This window comes from Leucopleurus acutus (assembly GCF_964270905.1).
Source record: "Leucopleurus acutus genome assembly, chromosome: 19".
Lineage (NCBI taxonomy): Eukaryota > Metazoa > Chordata > Mammalia > Artiodactyla > Delphinidae > Leucopleurus > Leucopleurus acutus.
This window is the reverse complement of record NC_139161.1, coordinates 16077131-16104705: the sequence shown is the minus strand read 5'-3', so window position 1 is coordinate 16104705 and position 27575 is coordinate 16077131. Positions and strand designations below refer to the sequence as shown.

At 38.6% G+C, this 27575-nt stretch overlaps 1 protein-coding gene across 3 annotated transcripts in view; it reads right to left on the bottom strand.

Moving 5' to 3' along the window:
• KANSL1 (KAT8 regulatory NSL complex subunit 1) overlaps positions 1 to 27575 on the bottom strand; it is a 169476-nt gene that overhangs the window by 54071 nt on the left and 87830 nt on the right. For all 3 annotated transcript variants that reach the window (XM_082861649.1, XM_082861648.1, XM_082861650.1), the window contains exons 3-4: positions 7974 to 8115; positions 535 to 636 (exon numbers count right to left, since the gene is read on the bottom strand). In XM_082861649.1, coding sequence (XP_082717775.1) covers positions 535 to 636; positions 7974 to 8115 — 244 coding nt within the window. The remainder of the gene's footprint in view (positions 1 to 534; positions 637 to 7973; positions 8116 to 27575) is intronic.

Below are 27575 nucleotides of genomic sequence, written 5' to 3'. Positions count from 1 at the left end.
AAAGAAAAGAAATTAATTTTGGTGTTCAGAGAAATAGGAAAAAGGAAGGAATTATGAAGAGAGATTTGAGCTAGGCTCTAAGGAAACAGAAGATTACAAAAAATGACAGCTTTATCCTCATTACAGAATTAAAGGGGGTAACTCAAACAGCATTTTCAACATCTTTGTGAGTTAAACCTCTAGTCCGACCTTTCCATTTTATAGTGGCCCAGAAAGGTTACCTTACTTATCAAAGTTATCAGAGCCACATGGTCTCCTAATTCCCAGGAATATTCCATAATGTCACACTTGCTCTGGCTGTGCTGTCTTGAGAGTTAGAAGCTGCTTTTAAATTTTAAAGTCAGCTACACAACTGCTCGAGGGGCCCTGTGGTGCCCTATTCGGGAATTCAGAGCCTAAAATGCCAGAGGTGATAAAAGGGGATACAACCCCTTCGTTCAGCCAATGCAAGGATCCTTATTACAGAGAATAAACTATGCTGAAGCTACACCCCAAATTCTCACTCATTTTCCCTTTTCTGTCTTTTATACTTACCAATTTATCATTCCCATGATCTGTCTTCACCTCAGAACTAAGTGGAAGAAATAAGTCTGTTGTGTGCTCTGGGGGAGGCGCGTCTCCAAGAACTATCAACCCCTGCAGGACAGAGAGAAAAACAGCTTAAGTGGTGTAAGTTACAAATTTAATTTAGTAGTTAATATCAAGAGTTAGGGGCAGGGTGGGTCTGGTTTACCAGAGGCCTTTTCCTTTATCCTATGGTTCTGAAACAAAATATACCACCAGCAGCTTTGCTCTTCCAAGAGTGATTTCAACAAAAGGCCCTAGCAGTAGCCATGAATACAGCCTAAGACTCAAACCCAAGCTTCCCCTTTCTTCCACCTTGAATGTATGGACCTACATGGCTTGTAGCATCTTTTATTCACATCTTCCAGATCTGGGATCTTTATCAGAGTATGGTATTTTACACTATATCACCAACCAGACTATACCATATTAACAATAGCAATGCAGTTTTTCTACTTAACTTGATCAAAAATGTGGCTTAAGGATGACCAAACTAGAAGTGCTACAATTATAAATGATGAGCTAAACCAACTATCTCTGAGCAACCACAACCACCGGGTGAAACAAAGGTGGAACAGTCTCTACAGTCAGTATCTTAGAAACCAAAAGATTAAAACTGTTCCAAAGACACCTGTTTCTCACAAGCATAAGCATTCTCCAGATTAGGTTCCTGCTTGACAATTTCAAGCTCAGATTTTACATTCACCCCAGAAAATAAAAAATGTAAAAAGAAATTTTAAATGACTCCACAAATCCTCTCCGTAGCCAGCATGGGCCCAGCTTGGTGAAGACAGAAGTTAGCTTACTATGAAAAATAAACAAAAACCACGGACATGAATCTCCCATCAACGCAAGTAGAAGTGACCAAAATCCAGTTATGACACTGTGTAACAGAAAGACTGGGATGCAGGTGCTCTTTGGTTCTCTTTCTCTGGTCTAGAAAATAAGGAGATCTGACTGATAAGAAGCTCTTAATGGAAATTTTGTATTAGAATCACTTGGGGGAAACCTTATCAAACTATACTTGCCCTGGTCCAACATCAAATCTACTCAGAATCTCTGGTAGGTAGGGAGGTAGGGAGGTAGGGAGCTGGGTATTCTGTTTTTAAAAAGCTTCCCTGGTAAGTCTTAATGCAAGCTCTAAACTGAAAAATACTAGACTCAATCATCTTGACTCAGCATCAGAATCCCCCAGAGAACATCCTAAAATATATCAACAGATTTCAGGGCCTAAAAACTTTGACTTATCAATTTGAGCTCCCTAGGCCATTATGACATAGGCTCTTGTGAGCCAATGAACCAGATGATCCTGTCCCTGGGGTTATTTCTAATACAAAAATCTCCGTGAAATAGGAGATATAAGAGATTGGGGGTCCAGTGGTGGTTAAGAGGGACCGATGGAATTTTACCTCAGTTTAGAAGGGAAGAAAAACAGGACACCCCCCCCCCCAACCGTAAGAGAAACAACAAGTTTCCTATTCTGGAATAAGGCTATACCTAGGCTATGTAGAAAATGAAGCAGAGACTCTGCAGAAAGAGAAAGAGGTTATTAAGAAAGCAAGAAACATTTGCCCTAGCTTTCAAAATGGGGTTTCTCTGGATAAAAGAACTTCTTTTCCACTGTTGTGGCCTCTCCTATTGTGGAGCACAGGCTCCGGATGCGCAGGCTCAGCGGCCATGGCTCACGGGCCCAGCCGCTCCGCAGCACGAACCCATGTCCCCTGTATCAGCAGGCGGACTCTCAACCACTGAGCCACCAGGGAAGCCCTGGCTAAAAGAACTTCTGCAAAATATTTTCTTGTTTCAATCAGAAGCATAAAACAGACCTCACAAACTTTTCCATTTCAAAGTAAAAACTGTTTGTAAAAAGCAGCTATTTTGTACAACATTCCCTTCTCTGAATATTGCATTCAATATCTTCTCTGCTTAAGAGCCTAAACCACCTCCCCATCTCCTATATAAAGCTAGCCCAAACTCATCTTGGCATAGTCCATAATCCATCTCCACCTTATCTATTTCCAACTACTTTCTCCAAATATTGTTACACTAACTGCATTATCCCCTAGAAAATGTCTGAATATATATGAAGTTGTTGTTGAGAGCTGGGGGTTATTACAAAGTAGTAGGTAAAGAAATGCAACTAAAGGTTACAATACTACCCACTACCTGTTCTTATGTCTTTGTTTATACTGATTCTGCCCTTCTCTTACATTTATCTATCCAAAAGGTTATGCTTCAAAAAGCTTGTCAAGGCCAAGTCCCACCTCCTTCCAAGAAAATGTCCCTGGTTTAACTGAGCCCCTTATTTTCTTTATCCACATTGCCAGACTTCCTAAAGCATGGTGATTTTATCTTACATTCTGTATATTTAAATCTCATTTCCAGAGCAGAACCTTAGGCCAAATTATTTATTTCATTTATTGTTGCCTCAATTTGTCGTTTAAATGTTAACTAATGGTAAGATCCTTGAGGACTTAGACAAAATACAAATATATTCGAATCTCCCATATTCCCTAGCAGAGTTATACACCAAGAAAGGAAATGCATAATAATTATTTTTTGACTTTTATGTTTAAAACTTTTTGCCCTTGAACGAGAAAATATTAAGTTTATATTAATTATAGCTAGGAGCCTAAATAAATCCAACTATTAGGTATAAAGTTACTCCCTCAATTTTTCTTAGGTGAGAAGGTAAGTCAGGATAAAACAGTCAATATTTTCCAAAGGGAAATTTTTCTCCTTAAACTACCAAATAATTTCTAAAAAACACCTTAGAGACTACAAAGACACCCTCCTGTGAAAGCTTTAAAAGACCTAGTAGGGACCATTTATTCCCCATCATTTTATAGACCCAGGGAGGATGCAGGTCGAAGGTCATGTCAATAGGCCAATCCATGGCAGAACGAGGGATAAAAGCTGGGTTAGTTAGACCCAGCTAATCTTTGTTTTGGCTTTCATTCATTCAAATCAAGCCACTGTGTCTCCATTCATCAAACATTTTTTAGGTGCTGGGGATACAGGAAAGAAAAAAGACATATCCTTCTCCCTACTCCTATCCAAACTCATCCCTCAAAGTGCTTACAATTCTAATACTGGGACAAAGACAGAATATCAACAATGTAAGTAAAATTTATGTTGCACATTAGAAAGTGTTAAATGCTAAAAAAAAACTAAAGGACAGTGAGCGGATAATAAAGTGGGAGTAGGCACTCTTTCATATTAGGCGGTCAGGGTAAAATGCACCGAGAAGGTGGTGTCTGAGCAAATACTGGAAAGAAACTTGGGAACAAACTTTGGGAATATCTGCAGGAAGAGCTAATGCAGCAGTTTCAAGGTTGGAGCCAGCTGGATAACTTTAAGAACTGTAAGGAATTTGGTATGGCTGAAGGAAAATCAATGAGTGGAGTCTGAGGCAGAAGCTCAAGGCAGAGGAGGTAAGTGGGGGTGTAGGGCCTTGTAACTCCCTGTCTTTCAGCTTTTATGTCCAGATGGTAAATCACTGGAGACTTTCAAGCAGAAGGGAGCAATGATCTGACTTATGGTTTAAAAGGATCAATTTGCTATTGTGTTGACATGTGGACGAGTGGACAGTAAATAGAGGAGCAGAAAGAACCGCTGTTGGACCGAAGTGGTTGGATTCTGTGTGTGTATATATATATATATATATATATTTGAAGACAGAATCAATCAGTTATGCAAATCTGCTTCCTGGGATGTGAGGGAAGAGAGCAGTCAGAGAGTTAGTAAAGGTTTCTGGCCTCTGCAACATTAGAGCTCCTATTAATCTGTTGAAAGGTCTTTTCAATGTGCATTAGTTTTAATCAAATCTATTTTTGCAAATATTTACTCAAGTGCTATGCTGATTCATATGCTACCATTCACCCATGCATTCTTGCCCTGACCCCCAAAACTCTGTTCGTTCATTATAGCATACAAAACCAACCATTAAATCCTTTATACTGTACCTCATACCAAAAAGGATGAAAGCAACTAAAAGGAAGATGAGCAAATAAAAAGCATACAAACGGCTAAAATCTGGTCATTCAGGTGACCTTTATTGAGTGTCTACCACATGCTGGGTGGTGTGAAACCCTAAGAATAAGAAAATAAATAAAATACATTCCACTCATAAGAAGCTTACTACCTTCGTCTACCTCAGACAGACAGGCAGGCGAAGTATGACAATGACAGTGCTATAACAGAAGTTTAGAGAAGATGACGTGAGAGCAGAAAAGAAGCAGAGCTTAAGGAAGAGACTGATGGAAGTAAGGCTTTATGGAGAGGTCTACATGATTACTTAAATTTTCCTAAAATATACTTAATAAATATAGTTAATAATCATGAAAGGAAAGGTCATTATTAGCAAAGAAAACTCCATGAAGTTCCACTCCACACTTGTCATGGCAACCCCAAGCTGGGATTCCCTAGCATTCGGGGTTTATACTGGGTCAGCATTACATGGCTGTGACATTAGCCACAAGCAGCAATAACCTCAAGGCTACTGCACTCTAAGCCCAAGGTAAAAAGGCCAGGAGAGTCTGCCCACCCTTCACTATCACTTCCTAAAGTCAGAACCAGGACCATGCCTGGACTGTCCAGGCCTAGAGAACTAAACACTACAGAACACAGGACTACAGAAATTGGGAAGGGTCACAGTTGCATGATGTCGTAACATATCCTTACAAATTATTCCTCTCTGGAAATGCAAATCTGTCCTACATTTAAAAAAGGGAAAAAAAATGAAGTAAAACTGAAAAAGGAAGAAATGGTAGAAGAAACTGTGCTAAGCCTGCTTATAAAACAGGGCCAAAGCAAGCAAGCAAAAAGGAAAGAAAAGAAAAAACTAAGTTGTATGCTTGGGTCAACTGCTTTCCCTTTACCAATTTCAGGTAACACATGGAGTCAAAGTACAAGGAAAAAAAAAAAAAACCACCTCTTCATCTGTAAAACAAAATTAAGATGCAATTTCACATACTCACTTTCCTACTTCATTCTAAATAGGTCAAGCTTTCCTACCCATCTTAAGATAAATCAGTGACCTCACTGTAAACCAGCACCACAAGATGGTCCTGGGCTACCTAGACTAGACATGGCTGTCCATAATGCCTTATAACTCTATGAAGATGGAAACTTCAACTACTTTACATCAATTCTGAAGACAGGTATTCTAGGTTACTGCTGTTCCCATTCAGCAGCTTTTCTATCCAGAAGTTTCATTGTTCTTCCATCTCTCATTCCCCGTAACATTTCCATCCTTAGTTAGCAGGTGCTGTGCAATCTGACAGATCAGTCAAAAGAAGGGATAAAAAAATAATATAATGTTTTGTACTAGACATGGATGTTGAAGATTGCGTGTTAAGAGAAAGACTGCGTGTTAAGAGAAAGAAGTCTCCTTTAGCAACAGAACCCTCTTGGTCCCTGTGCATTCCCCCCTCAGTTTTATTTACCAGGTGTGAAATTTCAATAAATATGCTCAAGAGAAATGATGAAAAGGATACAACAGCAGAATATGTTAGACAGAAAATGCTTTGGGGTCAGATAAATAGCCCTGAGTTCAAATTTAGCTCTGCTTCTTACAAGCCTGTAAGCTGTTGCTTTGTGCATTAAATAACACACATGAATGTACCTGTATATAGTCCACACTCAAGGTTCAGACACTGTTTTCCCTTCTCATTTTAAGACATGGGAGCATCTTTTTTAAAAAAGCTGACTGAATATAAAAGTTAAAACACAATAGTGTTCCAGATGGTATGTCTTAGTTTAACTGAAATCACTTCTTAGTGGCACATAACAATGGTGCAGCTTACAATCAACAGCATCTTTGAGTCTATGAAATACAGTAGTTTTATAATGAGGAACTAATATAACATTAACACATATATAAACACACAGTACGTATAATTTTTTATATATATATAAAATAGATAAAGCAACAAATATGACTGACTACCATTCTAATAATCTCAGTTGTTACTAAGAGACTCTAGTTCTCAAATATGAAAATTCTCTCTTAACTATTGGCTATAAAATACCAGACACTGGAGAGGTGTCCATGACAGAGGAAGACTGTTTTTCTCCTCAGGATAGGCATATCCAGTCATCTCCCAGATATTCTTTATCAACATTCCAGCTCATATTCTACAAATATCACTTAATTTTCTTTGTGAAAAAGAGCTAAGCATAATGTTTACCATCCTTGGTGAATATTTTTAGATTTAATTCCTCATTTGTGCTAGCTAATTTTTAAAGTTAGGATTTAACGTGTTCCCTATCCTAAAGGAACAAATTATTATTATTTTTTTTTTAAGGTAAGTCCTCTGGACTTTGCCCTCAATTATAATATGTTCTACTGAACTTCTGGAGAATTACATATAAGCCCATTTGGGGAAGAAGCTCAAAGAATGCTCCAGTGAAATGTTTGGAATAAAAGCTTACATAATATACAAGGGAGGCTGCAGGACTTTTACTTCAAACTCTTACCCTTTTGTTCATCTTGTCAATTAGTCATCCTTTAACTCTTGGTCTACTAATTAATTTAATGTATGCAGTTCACGGTACATAGCAATTTTCTTAAGGCTTTGACCAGCACTAAGGCAGGACAAAAACGTTGTGACACTTATTTTTAGGGGCAGTAGATGCTTCATCTAGACCCACATGTTCAGTCAGGGAAGTCACTGCATCAAGCTAACACAATAAGTACCTTGCAAGAACATAAGCACCAAGAAAGGAGGATTTTTATTAACTGTGACCCCACTAAGGAGAACAGTGCTGGTACACAGCCGTCACTCAACTATTTACTGAATGGATTTCTTTTCCATGTACATTTTTCCCCCAGTCAAACTCCAAATAAGCAGAGGACATTTTTCAGAAGAAGAACTATACAAGTATCACTGTTAAAGATAAAAACTGTATCGTTAAAGAGTCAGTCCACTGCAAGAAGGAGAACAAAGGAAAATGAAATCACCAGTGTCTAATCTTGCCTGAATGATCTTTCAGGAAAAACTTTATTTTTCCTCAAGAAAGCAAGGGAGGCTTAGCAGTAAAACAGAAACGCATCTAAGTAAAAAAATAAGATGAAAACACAGTCATCACCACTTTTCCATAAATATAACAAATATGCAGGTATGGTCAATGGCTTACATTAAATAGTGCCTTTTTTAAAATGTGCCCTGTTAGCCCAGATATTCAAACTGTTTTGTTCTAAACCCATGAGCTAATCTAACATTATATTCTAACAGTGTTGTCTGCATTATGCTAAGTAACACCAGGCTCTTAAACAAATTAAACCGCTATATCAGATCATATTAAACCATTCTCTCTGACATAGTTAAGAGTTACTGAGGGATGGGGAAAAGGGGATAATGACAGTTTTTAGCTGAGCTGAAAAAGACCAGACACTTATCCCTTACCTTATTAGCACGTATCTGTTTGTAAATATCTGTTTGCTGCCGAATTCGATATTCCAAGTCAGAAACATGAGCCTGAAGCCAGTTCCAGCGGCTGACAATAGCTGCTCGGTCTGCAGCCCATCTCCATTCTGACCTGCGCCTCCTAAAAGGAAATAAACTGAGTGAAATCCAAGAGTAGCAGCAACATTTATACTAAATGGGAGTGGGATGGTTTTAACGTCTAAATGCCCTTATACAGAACACTCTAGTGTCAAGAAAAACTTAAGACTATATGTATGTTTATGTATGTATGTCACAGGACACACATGGATAAAACTCTTCACATAGATACTTCCCAAATTAACTAGCTGAAACTGCCTTCTAAGTATCCTGATCCTGTCTGTGGCAGTTTTTCTGAATTGCCTTAATTTCTCAGGAGATAGAAATATTTTCTACTTTAAGACATATAAAGGATAAAGATTACGTTATCTACATAGAAAATCCAAGACACCACAAATTATAAAGCTAACCAAGAATTCAGCAAAGTTGCCGAGTAAAGATCAACATACCAAAATTAAGTGTTTCCAAGTGCCAACAAGTAGAAAAGACTCATTTTTTTAAACTATTTACAACACTAACAAATGCTAACATTATACACAAAAGATCTTTGCAGAGAAAATAATAAAACCAAAAGACCTACATAAATGGTGAGATAGATTTTAAGATCGCAATTTTCACATCTACCTACAAATTCAAATAAGCTCCAATCAAATCTCCCATAGGGTTTTTTGTTTGTTTGACTGAGCTGCACGGCTTATGGGATCTTAGTTCCCCAACCAGGGACTGAACCCGGGCCCTCTGCCGTGAGAGCGTGAAGTCCTAACCCCTGGGCTGCCAGGGAATTCCCCCCACCACAGGGTTGTTACTGGAAACTTACAAACATCCAAAAATCCACAACAGTGGAGGGGAGGAACACCACTAGAGAAATTCTAAAGAAAGTATGCTGAAAACTCACACTACACACTTAGGGTAAAGCTATGGTGATTAAGGCAGTCTAGAAAGACAAAAAGACCAGTGGGACAGAATACAGAACTCCCAAACTTAGAACTGGATATATAAAAGAGATGGGCATTCAGAGCAGTGAGGAAAGACTGAATTATTCAATAAATGGCATTGAGATGCCAGTTCTTTACATGAAAAAAGTAAAATTACTTCCTTTCTTTATGATATAATTCACTATTTTTGGAATTCCTAAATCTGAAAAGTCAAACTTAAATAAGATTATCTTTGGAACTCCAGGGCAGGGAAGGATTTCTTAAATAAGACACACAAAAAATTTAGCTAATTTTCAACATACTGCAAAAGATTTAATAAAGTTAAAGGCAAGCTACTAGTTGGTAAAGATATCTGTAACACATAAAACTAAAAATAACACATCAGAATATATAACAGAACTCCACCAAAGAGGTTTAAGAAGAATATAATCTAACAAAAGATGAATAAATTAAAAATTCACATAAGAGAGATCCAAATGGCCACTAAATACATAAAAATATGCCAGGTCTTGTTAGATTTTTGGTTAAAATATTAGTAGGTCAAATACTAAGAAGTCATTTCAAACCCAGATTGGAAAAACCAAGTGTTAGTGAGATGTGGGAAACAGTAATTCATACATTTCCAACAATAATAAAAACTGGCACCACCACTTTTCAAGAGTAATCTGGAAATACTTGGCTAGGTGGAAAATGTGTATACCTAGCCATCATGAAATTCTATTTCTGAGAATATAACCTGCACATCTGCATGAAGAAACAGGTTCACTGCAATAGTTGGTAATAACTAAAAATTAGTTACAATTTAATTTGCTAAAGTAGGGAAATAGATACACTATAATTTACTGGATTTTTCTATAGCAATAGAAACATATTAACCAAACTATCTGTATCAACATGACAATATCTCAGAAGACAATGTTGAATGGAAAAACATAAAAACTAATAATAAGCTAAACAAAGTAAGTACTACTATAGATATAAACAAGTAGTAAAGGAATTTAATGGAGTATTGTTTATCAATTTAATTATTACTGTATGTCTCAACACGACTAAATCTCAACAATGTGGAATGGAAAAACTACATAAAAACTTTTTTAAAAACCCAAAAAACAATAATAAGAATTATTGGGACTTCCCTGGTGGCACAGTGGTTAAGAATCCACCTGCCAATGCAGGGGACATGGGTTCGAGCCCTGGTCCAGGAAGATCCCACATGCAGCGGAGGAACTAAGCCTGTGCGCCACAACTACTGAGCCTGTGCTCTAGAGCCCTCGAGCCACAACTACTGAGCCTGTGAGCCACAACTACTGAAGCCCGCGCTCCACAACAAGAGAAGCCACCAAAATGAGAAGCCTGGACACCACAACGAAGAGTAGTCCCCACTCGCCACAGCTAGAGAAAGCCCGTGCGCAGCAACAAAGACCTAACGCAGCCAAAAATAAATAAACAAAAAATAAATAAATTTATATATATATATAAAAAAACAACTGCTACCAATACATAAATAGTAAATGCATAAAACTGATAAACAACAAATTCAGGACCAGAGTGCTCCTTACCTCTGGGAAGGAAAATAAAGAAGTTAGATTTTAGGGGCTTCCCTGGTGGAGCAGTGGTTAAGAATCCGCCTGCCAATGCAGGGGACACGGGTTCAAGCCCTGGTCCGGGAAGATCCCACATGCTGCTGAGCAACTAAGCCCATGCGCCACAACTACCGAGCCTGTGCTCTAGAGCCCACGAGCCACAACTACTGAGCCCACGCACCGCATCTACTGAAGCCCACGTGCTCTAGAGCCCATAGTCCGCAAAAAAGAGAAGCCACGCAGTGAGAAGCCCACACACCGCAACTGAGAGTAGCCCCCGCTCGCCGCAACTAGAGAAAGCCTGCGCACAGCAACGAAGACCCAACACAGTCAAAATAATAAATTAATTAATTAAAGAAAAGTTAGATTTTAGCTCTAACTGTAATGTAATGTTCAACTGCTCTTTAAAAACTAAAAGTCTGATAGAAAATGGCAACTTTAATATTAGAGGGGGTAACTGGCATCTGGTATATTCTGTAGCCAAAATATTTTATGATCTTCCACAAAATTCTATTCCAAGAGAGAAGAAGTCGTCATACTGCCCTTAGCCCCATCTCCAATCAGGTTCTACATACTCAGTAACAAACATTTTAAGTGGCTGTAAGTGAAGTTTAACATAGTCCACTGATAGGGTGAAATACATTATAATAAAAGAGAACAGGGCTTCCCTGGTGGCGCAGTGGTTGAGAGTCCGCCTGCCGATGCAGGGGACACCGGTTCGTGCCCCGGTCCAGGAAGATCCCACATGCCGCAGAGCGGATAGGCCCGTGAGCCATGGCCGCTGAGCCTGCGCTCTGCAACAGGAGAGGCCACAGCAGTGAGAGGCCCGCGTACCGCAAAAAAAAAAAAAAAAAAAAGCGAACAAATCTAACCATAGTAGAATTAGAAATGAGTTAATACTTAATCATACCATAATAACTAAGATCAAGGATAACAATAGTATTTTACTAACTTCAATACATTCCAAATATAAGCCATTGAAGCCAACCATTGTGATAAAGTACTATCCAATTACTTCTCTTTAGAAACAAGGCATATAGTTCCCTAACCTTGATGGAAAAAGCACAAGATATAAAGATACTTTCTTTTTTAAGTACAATTATCTGGTTCAATATTGGCTACAGGTCTAGTACCAGCCCAAATTCAGGAAAGAACCTCAAGAGGTCAAGAATAACCTCTGGATCATTCTTGAACTATAAAAATGTCCCCCCTTTTCTAAAAGAGGTAAAGCTAGTTAACCCTCATATCCCATTTCCAACTTTCATCACTCTTCAAGGTTCGCAACCTTCCCATCTTGTAAAATCTCTTGGTTTTACAGGTTCATTTCATTTCTGAAGCTACCACAGTACCAAGTCCCCATCTACCACCAATGGGCTACTCCAATAACTCCTTAACTACCCACTCCTAACATAAATCACATATTACTTCTCCTCAATAACATCTCCTCAAATCTTATTTCTTCCTGTCACTCTTATGTGTAAGGAATCACACAGCTTCTCTGCTTCTTTACAAATCCTAAGTTTTCAAGGAAACAAAGTAGAAGGGGAGTCAAATATCATAAAAGGCAGCAATTCGAAGCCAAAAGTGATTAATAAAATTAACACAACATCCATTTAATGACAGTTTATTCCCAGACAAATCTGTTTTAACAACTGACAGTGGCTAGCCAAAATAATACTCTAATGTTGAAAACCAAAGCAAGGGAAAGATGATTTCTTGGCCAATTTACAGCACTTCCTCCTTAGTCACCCTTGGTGGACAAAGAATCCTGGCAGTCTCTCCCAATGATCCTGAACTTAGCTCATAAGCATTCTCATGAAAGTGTTCCAGGACATCAAGCACTGTGAATTGGCAGGAAAGATGAAACTTATTTGTTATTTCTGAATTTCGACACATCTTAACCGAAAGAATTTTTTCTCTTTTTCTTTCTTGTCTGAGGTCAAGGAAAAAATAAGAAAGAAACCACAACACTTTAACTGTGTGAAAACTTGAAAATATAAAAGGAAAAGAAAATTCCTTAAAACATTTCAGTTCACAAGAACTTTTGGTGGATAAACACATTTTTTCTTTTGACATTAATGAACAGCCCTTTTCAATTTTCTTAAGGTCAAAACTAACAGGCTGATATACAAGTATTATTCTAAATACCAATACAAAGCCGAACGTCATGGTAATATTTTTTTGGAGATTGGCTAATAAACTAATTAAAGACAAATAAACTAATTAAAGATAGGCAGCATTAAGGGAGGACTGCAACCCCCAATTATGAACAGGTTTCATTCTACAAATACATTTGTCATATGACAGTTTCTAACCAGATGTAATTTTCAGCAGGAAGTTGTCACAATGTGGTAGTTAATGAAAAATGGAAAACCCCACCCCAAATGTCCCAAAAGTATCTTGTGTTCAAAATGCCAGCAACGTGGACAGAAAGCTGAACTGTTAACAAAGGTGGGAGGTGTACAGTTAGCAAGCCTGAGGTGAGCTGTGAAGATGTTACCACACCCCAGTGGCAGAGCAGAACACAAAACACAGTGCAAGAATAACAGCTTCAAGTGTAAGAGTTTATGTTTTTGTTTCCTCAACAAAAACAACATGCCACAGAAACTCAGTTTACCAGAGGTAGAGGTATATTTCGCCCCTAATATTCAAAATGTAAATTTATTACTCTGATAATTTACAGCTCAAAACAAGAGACACTGATTTAAAAGCAGGGTCATGCTTTAAATAGAACATGTGACTAAGGCTGCAGAGTAATACTTACGCAAATATAATGATGAACTGGTTTCTACTGCAGTCATTATCAATAATGAAGAAAAAGATGTGGATTCCAACAATCCACAGGGTTCGTTCAACTCTTTCCTATTGCTTACTCTGTGCTAATAATTAGTAAAATAATTGCTCTGTGCTGTCTGTGCAGGACACTAGGATGCTTTCTAAGGTGTTGTTCTGCCATGTACTTTATGCCAGTTTGCACCAGAATATATGTCTACATGTACTGGGCTACTTACTACCTGAATGGGAATTCATTTTAACTTGTATTTTGTTCCTTGCTTTTAGTAAATGTTTTACTGGTAAATTTTCTTTGTCTGCATGTGCTGTATAAAAATCCATTAAACTTTTACACAATGAATTGCTTTTTGGTTACCTAAATGCAGAAAGATACAGTACTAATATTTGCTTTTGTAATATCACATGAATAGTAAACTGTAATGTTGCCAGCTATGTACCAGTATTTATTTGTATAAAATAGTGTATGTTGTATAAATAGACTCTTTTTTAGCTATGTGAACTTACAGAGCTTTAATAGTTCTTTTTTTTTACAGGGTTAGTAGAATATTACCACATATCTAGAACTTAAGATATTCCATGGGATCTAAGAATAATTATTTACTTGAACAAAAAAATCATTTCCTCTAAAAAAGCTCTCACATTTATAAACACTTTAAAGCTAAATAGTGGAAAGTACTAGAAAATTTAGAGTTCAGGTTACATGTTGGCCAACGTAGAAAACAAAAATGGGATTAATTTTTGTTTTTAATTCTTTAAAATCCTCTTGAATGGTAATGTTTCATTAGAAGAGGACAAACAGATCAACACAGGGACTTTGATGTAAGGAGATTTAACTTCTCTTAAATGTGAGGACCAAGCTCCTTCCATTTTTATTACAAATTAGATATTATCCATTGAATCTTCAAAGGTGTCAATGATAAAACCTTTTCTACTACACCTTAAGAATCACTTAACTTAGAGGTGGTTACCACTAACCTTACTAAAAGAAAAACAACAAGGAATGTAATTTCTAGTAACATAGAGAAAAGACAAAGATTTGCTACACCTCTTACTGCCAACATACTGTCAATGAGTTCAATAAAAGAGATTGTATTTGATAAATCCTATCTTCAATGCTGCCACAGACAGCAGGGGTAGATACTGTACTTCCTTTTTCTCGAAGATATACTGCAGCAAAAGCTGATTTACCTAAAAGTAACACTAAAGCTAGGCACTGAACCATGTCAAACACTTGACCTAGTGCTGCCTTTAAGTCACCTAGTTCTAGTCCAGGATGGGAAATCTTCAAGTCCAGTAGAACAGTGCTGGTGGATTATACTTTTCCCTGATCTAGAAATGTTTTTAAATCTCATTAAAGTAACAACAGGATGCTGCAAAGGCCTGAATGGTGGCAATTCCATCTTTGATTCTGATTTCAGTCCTATCTCCAATTCTTTCCTTTTATGCAAATAAAGATCCATTAACAAGATAAAAGTAAAATGACTGTCGGCAGCAAGTTACACAGTACAACGTTCAACCAAAAACGATCCGATAGTTATGTGCTACGTCCAAATGTGCAAAATGTCTGAAACACCTACATTCTGAAATCTCTAGGATCTTTAGATGACTTATAAAAAACCAATAATGCAGACTAAGTAAAACTGAGATCACCATCAGACATCTAGAGCACACAGCTGCTAGACTCACAGTATCCAGGGTTAAGAGTGAGGGTCTCTCTGGGATAGGAACAGAAAATCTTAACATTACAAAGAGTCACATAAAAAAAATATGTATACAAGTATTAACTACCTAGCTCAAAAGCAGTGACATGCTGTATGACAGGATTGGGGGGGGGACGACAAGAGTACCCACGTTACCACTGGGTTATGAAAAATCCTTTTTCCAGTTTCAGATATTAGACAGTTATTGAAATCCAATTTGCACTCCACCAACTTCCCTTTAAATACTCATTAAAATTAGAATCTTAAAGTTTCACACAGCTAGAAACTAAGAATACAGGTTAATCTCTGAATAGCTAGAGAAATTTCCAATAACCAAAATTTAGAAGAATCATTAAGGCAAAAAAAATAGGAACACATGAGGAAAAGATAGATTTCTATTTCTAATCACTATATCATATACAGAATTTCTAATAACCAAAGGCAGCGAAGGCATCTATTGCCAATCCCTTCCACAAACTTAAAAAAAAAAAAGGAGCTCATTTCTTTCCTGTGTTACAAATTTCAAATAATGAAATGAAAGCTAGATGAAAGCAGACAGAAAATTGTATTTGATATCCAAGGATATTTAGTTGGCAATGAGAAGAAGCTGAAGCATCATTTCCATAAAATGATGGAAAATGGTTTTCACTGACTGTTGAGCAAGGAAAAGGACTAAATACTGCACCAGGTTATCCAAGAAGCAACATTACTCAAAAAGGCAGTGTGACATAATCATACAGAAGATTCCTCCTCAGCCAGCACATTTGAACACCATCAAGTATCAGGAAGTTGGCCAGAGGCTGGACTCAGTAACACTTATAAAGCTCAAAGTAGGAATGTAGAGGCAACAAGGTAGACACTGAGAGAAATCATTCCATCAAGCTGTTTACCTGCATATATCAAGAACCTTTCCTCCCAGGCAATGTAACTGTCTACCTTAAAATCTCGCATAGATTCAATATTCTGTAATGACCTATATGGCAATAGGATCTAAAAACGGATATATGTATAACTGATTCACTTTGCTGTACAACAGAAACACCTTATAAGTCAACTATACTCTAATAAAAATTAATTTTTAAAAATCCCTCAGAGAGGGCTTCCCTGGTGGCACAGTGTTTGAGAGTCCGCCTGCCGATGCAGGGGACATGGGTTCGTGCCCCAGTCCGGGAAGGTCCCACATGCCGCGGAGCGGCTGGGCCCACGGGCCATGGGCGCTGAGCCTGCGCGTCCGGAGCCTGTGCTCCACAGCGGGAGAGGCCACAGCAGTGAGAGGCCCGTGTACCGCAAAGAAAAAAAGAAAAAAGAAAGAAAACAAAATCCCTCAGAGAAAAAAACAGGGAAACTATCAGAAGTAGAGTTCACTGTAAAGTAAAGGCTACAAAATTGGCCAGATACAAATAAGTGTCCCAAAACTAAAATCCTCACATCCTTACAAAAATCTGTTTTTGATAGTCCTCTCCTCCTCTGTAAAAAGCAAACAAAACATAACAAAATATTCTTCCAGTATCTCAAGCTGGAAAGCTTGTTACCCTCAACTCCTCTCTTTCTCTCACAACCATATTTAATCCACGAGAAACTCTTTTGGATCTACCTTCAAAATACATCTAATCTCAGACCTCTTCAACCAAGCAACCATCATCTCTCAGCTGGAAATGGCATCAGCCTCCTGAGTGGTCCTCCTGCCTCGGACTTACCTTATAGTCCTCTGCTCAGAAAGTTCCCATCTAACCCAGAGTAAAAGCCAAAGTTCCTACAAGGCTCCTCGCTATTTCTCATCCTCCATTCTCTGACTTAAATGAACTTGTCTTGAAACACGTTCTTCTCCCAGATATCCTTGAACAATGTTTCTGTATTTCCCTGGGGTCACCTTATCAAAGAAGCCTACTCTGACCAACACAAAATAGTGAAGCTGCTGCCACCACCCTCCCCGGACTCTCCTTTGTTTCCACAGCACTTACCACTTGATATATATTTATTCATTTATTGCCTCAGTTCCTCCAGCAGTGTCAGTTACAAGAGGGGCAGGAATTCTTTGTTTTATTCACTCATGTATCACAAGAAATTCTTGTTTTATTTATTAATGTAGCCCCACAAACCCAACACAGTAAGTCCCCAACACACGAATCTTCAAGTTGCATTCGCATGTCCCATCACGTTAGTTAGTTCATGTGTCTGGCGTACATTGTCACGTGTCAGCTATGATGCGAAAAGAAGAGCTACTACCCAGATATCACTGGATCTTTTCTTCAAGAAGGTAGATAGAATTGAATCCAGCAAGGAACCAGACCCTGTGCCATCAACGTCAGGCGTGAGTGAAATTGCAGCTTGCCCTCCGTCTCCTGTTGCTGACGATCCTTCAGCTCTACCACCTCCCACCTCCTCTCCCTCCTCCAGTCAGCAACTCTTCTTGCCTGTTCACTTGATGCCAGCCCCTGTATGCCAGCTGTTGTACTGTACTACTGTACTTTTCAAGGTACTGTACTGTAAGATTTAAAATGGTTTTTTTTGTTTTTTAAAATATATTTGTGTGAAAACTATTATAAACCTATTACAGTACAGTACAACATAGCCGATTGTGTTAGTTGGGTACCTATGCTAACTTCGTTGGACTTACGAACAAATTGGACTTATGAATGCGCTCTCAGAACAGAACTCCTTTGTATATAGGGGGCTTACTGTAGTCTCACGTGCAGTAAGTATTCAATAAATGTATGTTAAATGAATGAATATTGGTGGTAGTGGAGATGAGGAAGGGAGTATCCTATCCACAGTGGTTCACAATAGTATGTGTACAGCTGGAAAGGCAGGCACAAATCTTTACTGAGGGTTATTAGTTTATAGGTTTGATCTAATTCCAATGAAAATCCCAGACGGATTTTTTGAGAGAATTTGACAAGACTGATGGATTTGACTACCCAAATTTAAAACTTCTATAATTCAAAAAACATACCAATTAAAAGGCAAACAGAGGGCTTCCCTGGTAGCGCAGTGGTTGGGAGTCCGCCTGCTGATGCAGGGGACGCAGGTTCGTGCCCCGGTCCAGGAGGATCCCACATGCCGCGGAGCGGCTGGGACCGTGCGCCATGGCCACTGAGCCTGCGCGTCCGGAGCCTGTGCCCCGCAACGGGAGAGGCCACAACAGTGAGAGGGCCGCGTACCGCAAAAAAAAAAAAAAAAAAAAAGGCAAACAGAAAGCTAGGGAAAACAATGTATACTTATGAATCAATTCAAAAGGACATATAAGCAAGTGACTATGAAAGATTTATTTATATAAAAATACACATGGCCAGTAAATACAAAACAAGGGTTAAACTACATTAGTAAATCAAAGCAATAAAAATTTTAAAGGATGCCTTTTCTGCCGAGCAAATTTTAAAAGTCACATAAAAAGAACTGTATCTAATGCCTGCTAGGTTTCAGGGAAACTGCTGATGAAACAGCAGTTTCATTCTGGAAAACAATATAACATTTATCAAAAACCTTAAAACTGTCCTTATCCCATGACCAAAAAAATTTTCCACATCAGAAATTTAACCTAAGATAATAACCTGTGACATGAATCAAGTTTTACTCACAACAAAACTCCTATATAAGAGATCACAAACGAAGGTCACATTCCTGAAGTTGGTTTTATTTGCTTATAGTTGAATTTTCTTTGGCCTCCATACATAAGGATACAATATTTTTTCAATTCTTTGCCAGCAGTTTAAAATTATATACAAAGACAAGATCTGCCAATGCTGGGTCTGCAAGTCTCTTAATGACTATTAGCTAAACAGCAGCTGATCCCTTCAGCTGTGGCACTTGATCCACAGTTCAAAATTATCCCCACCTGGTAGGTGTCATTCATTTATATTATATGTCTGAACTCCTGAAGTTACCTGAGTTGGAAACCCTACACTAGAAGTCAAATGTTAAGCCCGCAGGGCTGTCTAAACCCATATTGTAGGGCCCCATCTCCAGAGTTTCAGATTCAGTAGGTCTGAGGTGGGGGTCCCAGAATTTACATTTCTAACAAGTTCCAAGGTGATGCTAGGTAATGCTGCTGGTCCAAAGATCACACTCTGAGAAACTTAGACTGATGAAACTTCCTCAGTGAAGCCAGAGAGGGGTCCCATGAATTACACAATTGCAGGATACCTGAATAATCCTGAGGATGCCATTTAAGGGGATGGGGTAGAGGGTGCTAAGAAAAGTTGATGGATCAAAAACCAATAGTCACCGCAGATGTCACAGCACTGACTACCCCTAATTATCAGAGGTAGAAAACCATTGCCCTACACTAAATTTAGGAATAATCCTAGATTAAATTCTTGGTCCTATTTTTTAAATTCTACATTCTTCCTCATGGGTTTTATTTATTCTCAAAGTTTTAAATACTTCTTCTACACTTCATAACATAATACGGGTTGCAAATAAAGACTGCTGTAAAAGATACCTTATAGCTCCAATATTTCATGACCAACAAATGTGTTATTACCAGCTCTAATATTTTCTACTGAATTTGAATTCTTTCTTCAGCTAGAAACTATACATAGTAGGTAACATTTGTGGAATGCTTCCTTTGTTCTGGGCACTGCTACCAACTTTACATGAATTTCATCATTTAATCATTATAACAACCCTGAGAGACAGCACCTACTATACCCATACTGCAGATGGAGAATCTGAGGCACTGAGGGGTTAGGTCATTTGCCCAGAGAAGAAAAAGCAAGATGTACATCTGGCTCCAGAGCCCTTAATTTTAATCACTGCACTATAGTGCCTCTATCCTCATTGCCTTTGTGTTAAAGGAAAGCTTTGTTAACAGGGAATTCAATTTAAGGTCTTTACCTACCTCTTGAACCCATTTTTCTGTTTCCATATACAGCTAAGAACTCTACTTAAAAAAGGCCAACACAGGGCTTCCCTGGTGGCGCAGTGGTTGAGAGTCCGCCTGCCGATGCAGGGGACACGGGTTCGAGCCCTGGCCTGGGAAGATCCCACATGCCGCAGAGCAACTAAGTCCGTGCACCACAACTACTGAGCCTGCGCGTCTGGAGCCTGTGCTCCGCAACAAGAGAGGCCGCGACAGTGAGAGGCCCACGCGCCGTGATGAAGAGTGGCCCCCGCTCGCCGCAACTAGAGAAAGCCCTCGCACAGAAACGAAGACCCAACACAGCCAAAAATAAATAAATAAATTTATATGTGTGTGTGTGTGTGTGTATATATATAAAGGAAGCACAGACACTCCATTATAACATTAATAAAAGTATGTGACTTTGTGTGACACACAAAATAAAAACACATTAGTCCCTGCCCTTAAGAGGCAGCATGCAAAACAAAATGATACCCAATTCACCCTAAATTCAGTCTCCACACAGAAAGGCATAAAGGTGAAAAGTCAAGAACCTGCAAGCTGTAATCCCCTGAAGGGATCATGGAGGCTGGTCTCTAAACTCTAAAGCCCAGTAGAGAAGTCCTAGGAATGTGTAAATGACCCTGCACAGCAAAAGGGAAAGAGCAGATAACCAACTGAATAAGAGAACAAAAAGATCAGTGAAATCATATTTTTAAGCCTATGGCCACATATGGTTCTATTTTTTGTATTCATCATTTACTATTAAAAACCACTGCAGGGGCTTCCCTGGTGGCGCAGTGGTTGAGAGTCCGCCTGCCGATGCAGGGGACACGGGTTCGTGCCCCGGTCTGGGAGGATCCCACATGCCGCGGAGCGGCTGGGCCCGTGAGCCATGGCCGCTGGGCCAGCGTGTCCAGAGCCTGTGCTCTGCAGCGGGAGAGGCCACGACGGTGAGAGGCCCACGTACCGCAAAAAAAAAAAAAAAAAAAAAAAAAAAACATATAAAAACCACTGCAATATATTGGTGATGTCCAAGACAAATATTATGGCAATAATATTTACTTTGCTTAAGGAAAGAACTCAGAAGTAACTGAAGAACTAAACAGAATGGAAAACAGGTCTACTCTGGGCATCTAATTGGTATGAAATTATGTTAGAAACAGATCTGAATTAGGAGGGAAAAGCAATTTGACATGCTACTGCAAAAGAAGAAAGAAGACTGGCCTCAGCAATGAACGAAAGACGAAGATCAGAGAAAACACGATAGCATCTATCTGCGTTGATTGCTTTTTAAAAATTAACAGACATTATTTCTTAGAATAGTTTTAGGTTTACAGAAAAACTGAGTGAAAAGTAGAGAACCCGTATATCCACCCCCTCAACAGTTTCCTCTATGATTATGCGTTAGTGTAATACATTTGTTACAACTGATGAACCAATTGATACATTATTATTATTAATTAAAGTCCATAGTTTACACAATAGGGTTTACTCTTTGCAGTTTTGACCAATGTATAATGACATGTATCCACTATTTTAAATATGTAATGCCAAAATCAAAGAGAGTGTTGCTCTAGCTCTCACTGTCTTTATCACAGTAATATAAACTAACTCCTAATCTCCCCCTGCCCTCATCTACTTTTCCTAATCTTCCCCATCTCAATAAAGAGCAATACCTTCCTTCAACTGGCTGAGATCAAAAAACTCACTTTCACAACCCACACACCTAACCCATGAGCAAACCCTACCTGCTCTGCTTTCAAAATATATCCAGAATAAAACATTACTCCTCACAAACTTCACCACCACCCCGACCCAAGCCACCACCCTCTGGCACCAGAGATCACAACAGCCCCCAGCACAGATGCCGCTGCTGCTGTCCAGAGCAGTCAGCTTTTCTTTCAAACTAGGTCAGATCATGTCACCCCTCTACTCAAAGGTGATACTCAGAGTAAAAGCTAAAATCCTTACAATAATCAACTAGCTTCCAAACACCCTATCTCCACCTACTCCAGTCCCCCTTTACCCTGAGTTTACCTCCTACTAGGTTCCTTCTCACTACTGAAGCTACACTGCTATCATAAAGACCAAGATGCATTTAGCCATAAGTGCTTAAAGGTAAACAAGTATTCACATTGTGAAATGGAACATTTCTAATCATATTCATAACAAAACTGCTGTAATATTAACTGGCTGGGAAATGGGTGAGGGAGGATCCCCTATCAACACAAGGATGGTTAGAAACAGTAAATTAATCCATACTGATAAACAACTTATTAAGTATCAAGCTTTAATGTGAATAAAGTACTTCTCCTAAATCTAGAGATCTAGATCCCAAATACATTTGCCTACACAGGGTACCACCCAAGGGCCTGGAGGGTGGGGGTGAAAGTGGGGAGCGCAGAGCCATACAACACTGTACATGGAGTAACACACCTGGTTACTCTTTATTCTCTGCAAGACAGCTACATTCAGTGGAAACCTCTTATAAAATGGGCAGAATAAGGTAATCCTCCTGCTCATTAATACAATAAAACCAAGACTTAATGTAGGAAAAGGTAAAGAACAGTGTAGTTGAACTAACAATTTCAGCCTTGCAGATCAATTCGTGTGACTGTGTTCAGTAGCATCAGATTTTACTATCACTGTTGTCCATTTCAGTTCAGTTCCCAGGCTTTAAAATCCCAAAGGACAGAAAGAGATAAGTATCCTAGGTGCTAGTATTAGTAATATTAGAAAGGGCTACCATTTGTTGAAACCTGAAGGGCCAGGTACTTGACATGTATCATTTTCTAATTTTAATTACAACTTAAAGTAAATACTGTATTCCAAGGCTATTAAAAAACTGAGCAATTTTGACAAAGTCACACAGCTAATCAGTGCAAGCAGAAATTCAAACTCACGTCCGACTCAAAAGTCTGTATTCTAAAATATATCTCAATAAAGCTGTTTTCAAAAAATGCTTTCTTTACAACAGACCACAGGCTTTTATGAGTCAAAACTGAAATCGTTATGACAGACATATAAAGCACACTGGGTTCTGGACAATATACAGGAGTCCTATCAGAATATTTTAGCAAAATAAATTAAAGGTAAAGGGCTTAAAATCTGAAAATATTTACCTAATAAGAACTGTAATTTTTTTGCCCAACTTCAAATTAGATGAGTTTTAGGACTCAGTTTTCCACAGTCCTTTCCTCCAAGACATCTGAACACCCTAAAAAGAAATACATAAATAGCCTGGATATTTATTTCCTTTGATAAATGGAAAAAAGTAATGTGAAAATGTTTCTGGCTATACTAGTCAACAAAAAAATTGCCCACCAATGTGGAATCTAGCCTTCAAAAACTGGTCATGGTCATTACCCAACCTCTAAGCAATAATACATTCAACTGGATTATCAATAATAAATAAAGGAGGAGAGAGAAAATAAAGGAGGAGAGAGAAAAGCCACAGGAAATTTGAGAGGTAACTTATAATTGGCTCTCATCAGACTCACACACCGGGTCTAATCAGAGACCAGGTGACATGGTGGGATTATGCAAGCCAGTAACAACCATACTGAATGAAATGTCTTTTACAGAACACCACCACTTTCTCCATAAGAGAGTTCAAAAGGTTATTTTCACTCCTCACAGTTAAACTAATGATAAGGCGGCCAATCACAGCTCGGAGTAACCAGACTTTCTAAAAAGGAATTCAATTCTGTATTTTCTTCAGAATCTTCCTTTCCCATTAATGGGGATACTAAATTTCACGTATGAATCAAATTGAGAGAAAAAAGAAAATACAAAGTGAGCTGTAAAATCTATGCTCATGATCTGCAAAACAGATGCAGATGGGGTGAGGTGGAGAAGCCCTTCCCTAGTTCTTAACAGGGACCAACCAACCAAAAGGTCCTGCTTGATCTGTCTCTGCCCATACCATCATCCCTAAGAACCACTCTCAAAACCTCTCCTGGCTCTTTTATACTCTGGCCACACTGGCGGAGACTAAAGGAGGATTCCCTGGCAGTCCCTCTCACAGATCTATTTGCCCTTTGCTATACTCATCATAAACATAATTTTAATCAGCTGATTCAAGCATTTTTTTTTAATGGTTATTATGTTTCGAGATACTTTTGTTATAGCAGTGAACAGGACAAAATCCCTACCTAACAGGAGGAAATTTACATTCCAGAGGTAGAGAACAATAAGCTAGTAAGCATAAGTGTGTGTGTGTGCATTAAAATGTTATTTGTGATATTAACTTGCCCTTTTACAGCTGGTGGTCAAGAATCTCTCTTTTAAAAGTGGCAGAGACCTGAACAGGATGAAGAACCAAACTCAGCTGACAGGAAACCTGTGGAAAAGCTTTCCAGGCAGAGTGTGCAGTAAAATGTACAGGCAGGAACGCACTCAGAATTAAGAGTAAGAAGACCAGTGTGGGTGGAGCACAGTGAGCCTAAGGAAATGTTTTAAGATGGTACCAAGGTGGTATACAAAAGCAGATAGACCCTAGATCCAGTAGGGTCTTGTAGTCCATGATAAGGAGTTTGACTTTTAGCCTAAGTGTGCCATGAAGCCTTTGGACAAATTAGAGCAGGGGCACAAGATATTATTACTATTTACATTTTTAAGCTCACTCTTGCTGTTCTGTGAACACACTATAGATGATCAATAACAGAAGGAGACAAATTAGGAGGCTACTGAGGTTGTCCAGGCAAAAGATAATAGTTTGATGACAGCATCTGAAATGGGGAGTAGGTATTTATATTCAGAATGTAATCTGAAGGTGGAGCCAGCAAGATTTGCCAAAGGAATAGAATGTTGACACAAAAGAGAAAAAAATTTTCTTTTCCAAATTTGAACATCTGATTTATTTTTTAAACATCTTTATTGGAGTATAATTGCTTTACAATGGTGTGTTAGTTTCTGCTTTATAACAAAGTGAATCAGTTACACATATACATATGTTCCCATATCTCTTCCCTCTTGCACCTCCCTCCCTCTCACCCTCCCTATCCCACCCCTCTAGGTGGTCACAAACCACTGAGCTGATCTCCCTGTGCTATGTGGCTGCTTCCCACTAGGTAAAAAGAGAAAAATTTGATATCTGTGTCTCCCCATGAAAATGTATGGGACTGCTGCGAAAACAGGGGCCACATATGACTTACTCGGTCCTCAAGACACAGGAGCAGTGAGTATAGTCTAGTTGAATGAATTAATGAACGATCTATTACATTTCTCAAAAGAATAAAAGTACAGGCGGGGCTTCCCTGGTGGCACAGTGGTTGAGAGTCTGCCTGCTGATGCAGGGGACACGGGTTCGTGCCCCGGTCCGGGAGGATCTCACATGCCACGGAGTGGCTGGGCCCGTGAGCCATGGCCACTGAGCCTGTGCGTCCGGAGCCTGTGCTCCGCAACGGGAGAGGCCGCAACAGTGAGAGGCCCGCGTACCGCAAAAAAAAGTACAGGCATCTACTCTGGCTGTCAAATACTGGTAGGGTGTCAGGCATGGAAATTAAGCACCTTAGGGAAAGAAAGGTGAGTTAAAAGATACCAAAATAAAAGAAACCAGAGACCCATATTTCACTGAACTTGCAAACTCACCTCAAAGTACCACCTGTCTCAAAATCGAATACACACACACACACACACACACACACGGCTCATTTAGGAAAAGTTACAATATCAGAGCAACAATACTTCTTTGTGAACTACAAGATTGGCTGTATTATCTGACAAGATAACTTAAATTGTCAGACTTGCTTCACCAAGTAGAGCTAGATGTCCTTGGTGTCCTGTGATATACGAGGAATCTGGTAAATCTGTCATAAATCAAAATGTGTTGAACTTTTTTTTTAAAACAGAGACAAAATAAGTTTAGCGAGCAAAGAGGAGATTAGACATTATTTTTAAAACTCCTCAAAGCCTACTCTATATATCTGCAAAATTACAGGATTAAATTTCTATGCTTTTACATAAGATTCAGATTTGACTTTAATTTCCCTCTGTAGAAACTACAGAGGATTGAGATGGGTGTGGGGGAGAGGTGGGGATACACATGATGACTCTTATTTTTCCTCCAAGGAAGTTACTGGAGTCTGTAAAAACAGAACTTAGGGCAGTATTCCTTAATGCTGGCCATACATTAGAATTATCTGGGGAGGTTTTAAAAACATGAATGCTGAAGACACACCCCAGATCAATTTAATCAAAATTAACTGCCGGTAGGGCCTGAATTTTTCCTTAAATGCTTTCCAGGTGATTCCATTTAGCAGCCAAAGTTTCGAACCACCAACCCATAGCAATAAAGATTAAAGTAGAGGAATTTAAACAAAAACTCCTAAAGAAACTCAACATTTTCTGAGTCAACAAAGTTGATCCCTCATATTAACTGATGGCTCACAGTGAGCATTTTGGAGAACAGATAAAAGGAATTGTCTTGGAATAATAAAAGGTTCATTTCATACATACTTAAACAGCTCAGGTAAGGACAGAACAGAAATAACAACGAAACAAACCCTGGTTAACCCCATCCACATTCTTTCCTAAGGCTTGCATTTTTTACTTACATTATCACTGCAACAAAACTAGAGTCAATTCAAGTTGTCTTCTTCCTGTAATGCTGCCTTAAATCTCTACAGAAAGCAGTTACTTGCTGCACAGCTAAACACATCTTCAGCTGAAGAATCTTTACCTAGAAAAAAGAAAGTAACACCCCATCTTGTCCCTCCCATTTCCCCTCATCAATAGCTAACTTTGAACAAAGAGTCTGTGGATTCATTGTACTATTACATGAGGATAGGGCAGTGAAATTCCCAGTCCTCAGCTGCAAAATAAATACATTTAAGAAATTCTATAGAACACAAGGGTAAAGCAAAATCTTAGTAAACTGACACATGTTCCCATCCTCCTGAACACATGAAGAAGGCTGCCATAGTTTTCCAATTACATTTCAACTCTGTCCTAGTTTTAAGGCACAAGCTGATCTTCACCTCATTATAGATTTTCAAATATGAGAGAAACGACAAAATCCTTATCTATGATCAATGATAAAAGAGATAGGGATAAAAAAGAAAAGGGAAATTCAGTCTGGTTTTTACATGGATTTAGACCCTTCTATAATTAATTAATTGATTATTCAAGCTGACAGGTGGACACGGATACAAATAAAATACGGAAAGCATTTTAATGCATAGTTTTAGGCTGAAAGGATCTAAACAGTTTCCCTTATATATTGTTTCTGGAAATCTGAAATCAGAACATAGGACTTTTCATTTCAGATTTATATTTAATGTTCAGCTGATTTAAGTATTTTTTCTCAATAAAATTAATGTGCTGTCTTATTTTAATCATGTAAAAGCAGCAAAGTGGTAAGGAACTTGAATGCCATGACGTGAATATTCAAAATCAACTGGTTATATACCCCATGCATTAAATCTGAGTGCCTAATATATACCTCCAAAATGATTACAATGACAATCCTTCAACAACATCTGAACCATTACAATGTGAACAGCATTCTGCTGAGCGCTACACAATAATCAAAAGACAGGGTCCATAGCCTCAAAACAGTTTATAAATTTGAGGAGATAAGGCTGATAAGCAATATAGCAATAAACACATAATAAGGGCTTAAAATCAGGCAGTACAAACTAAGTATG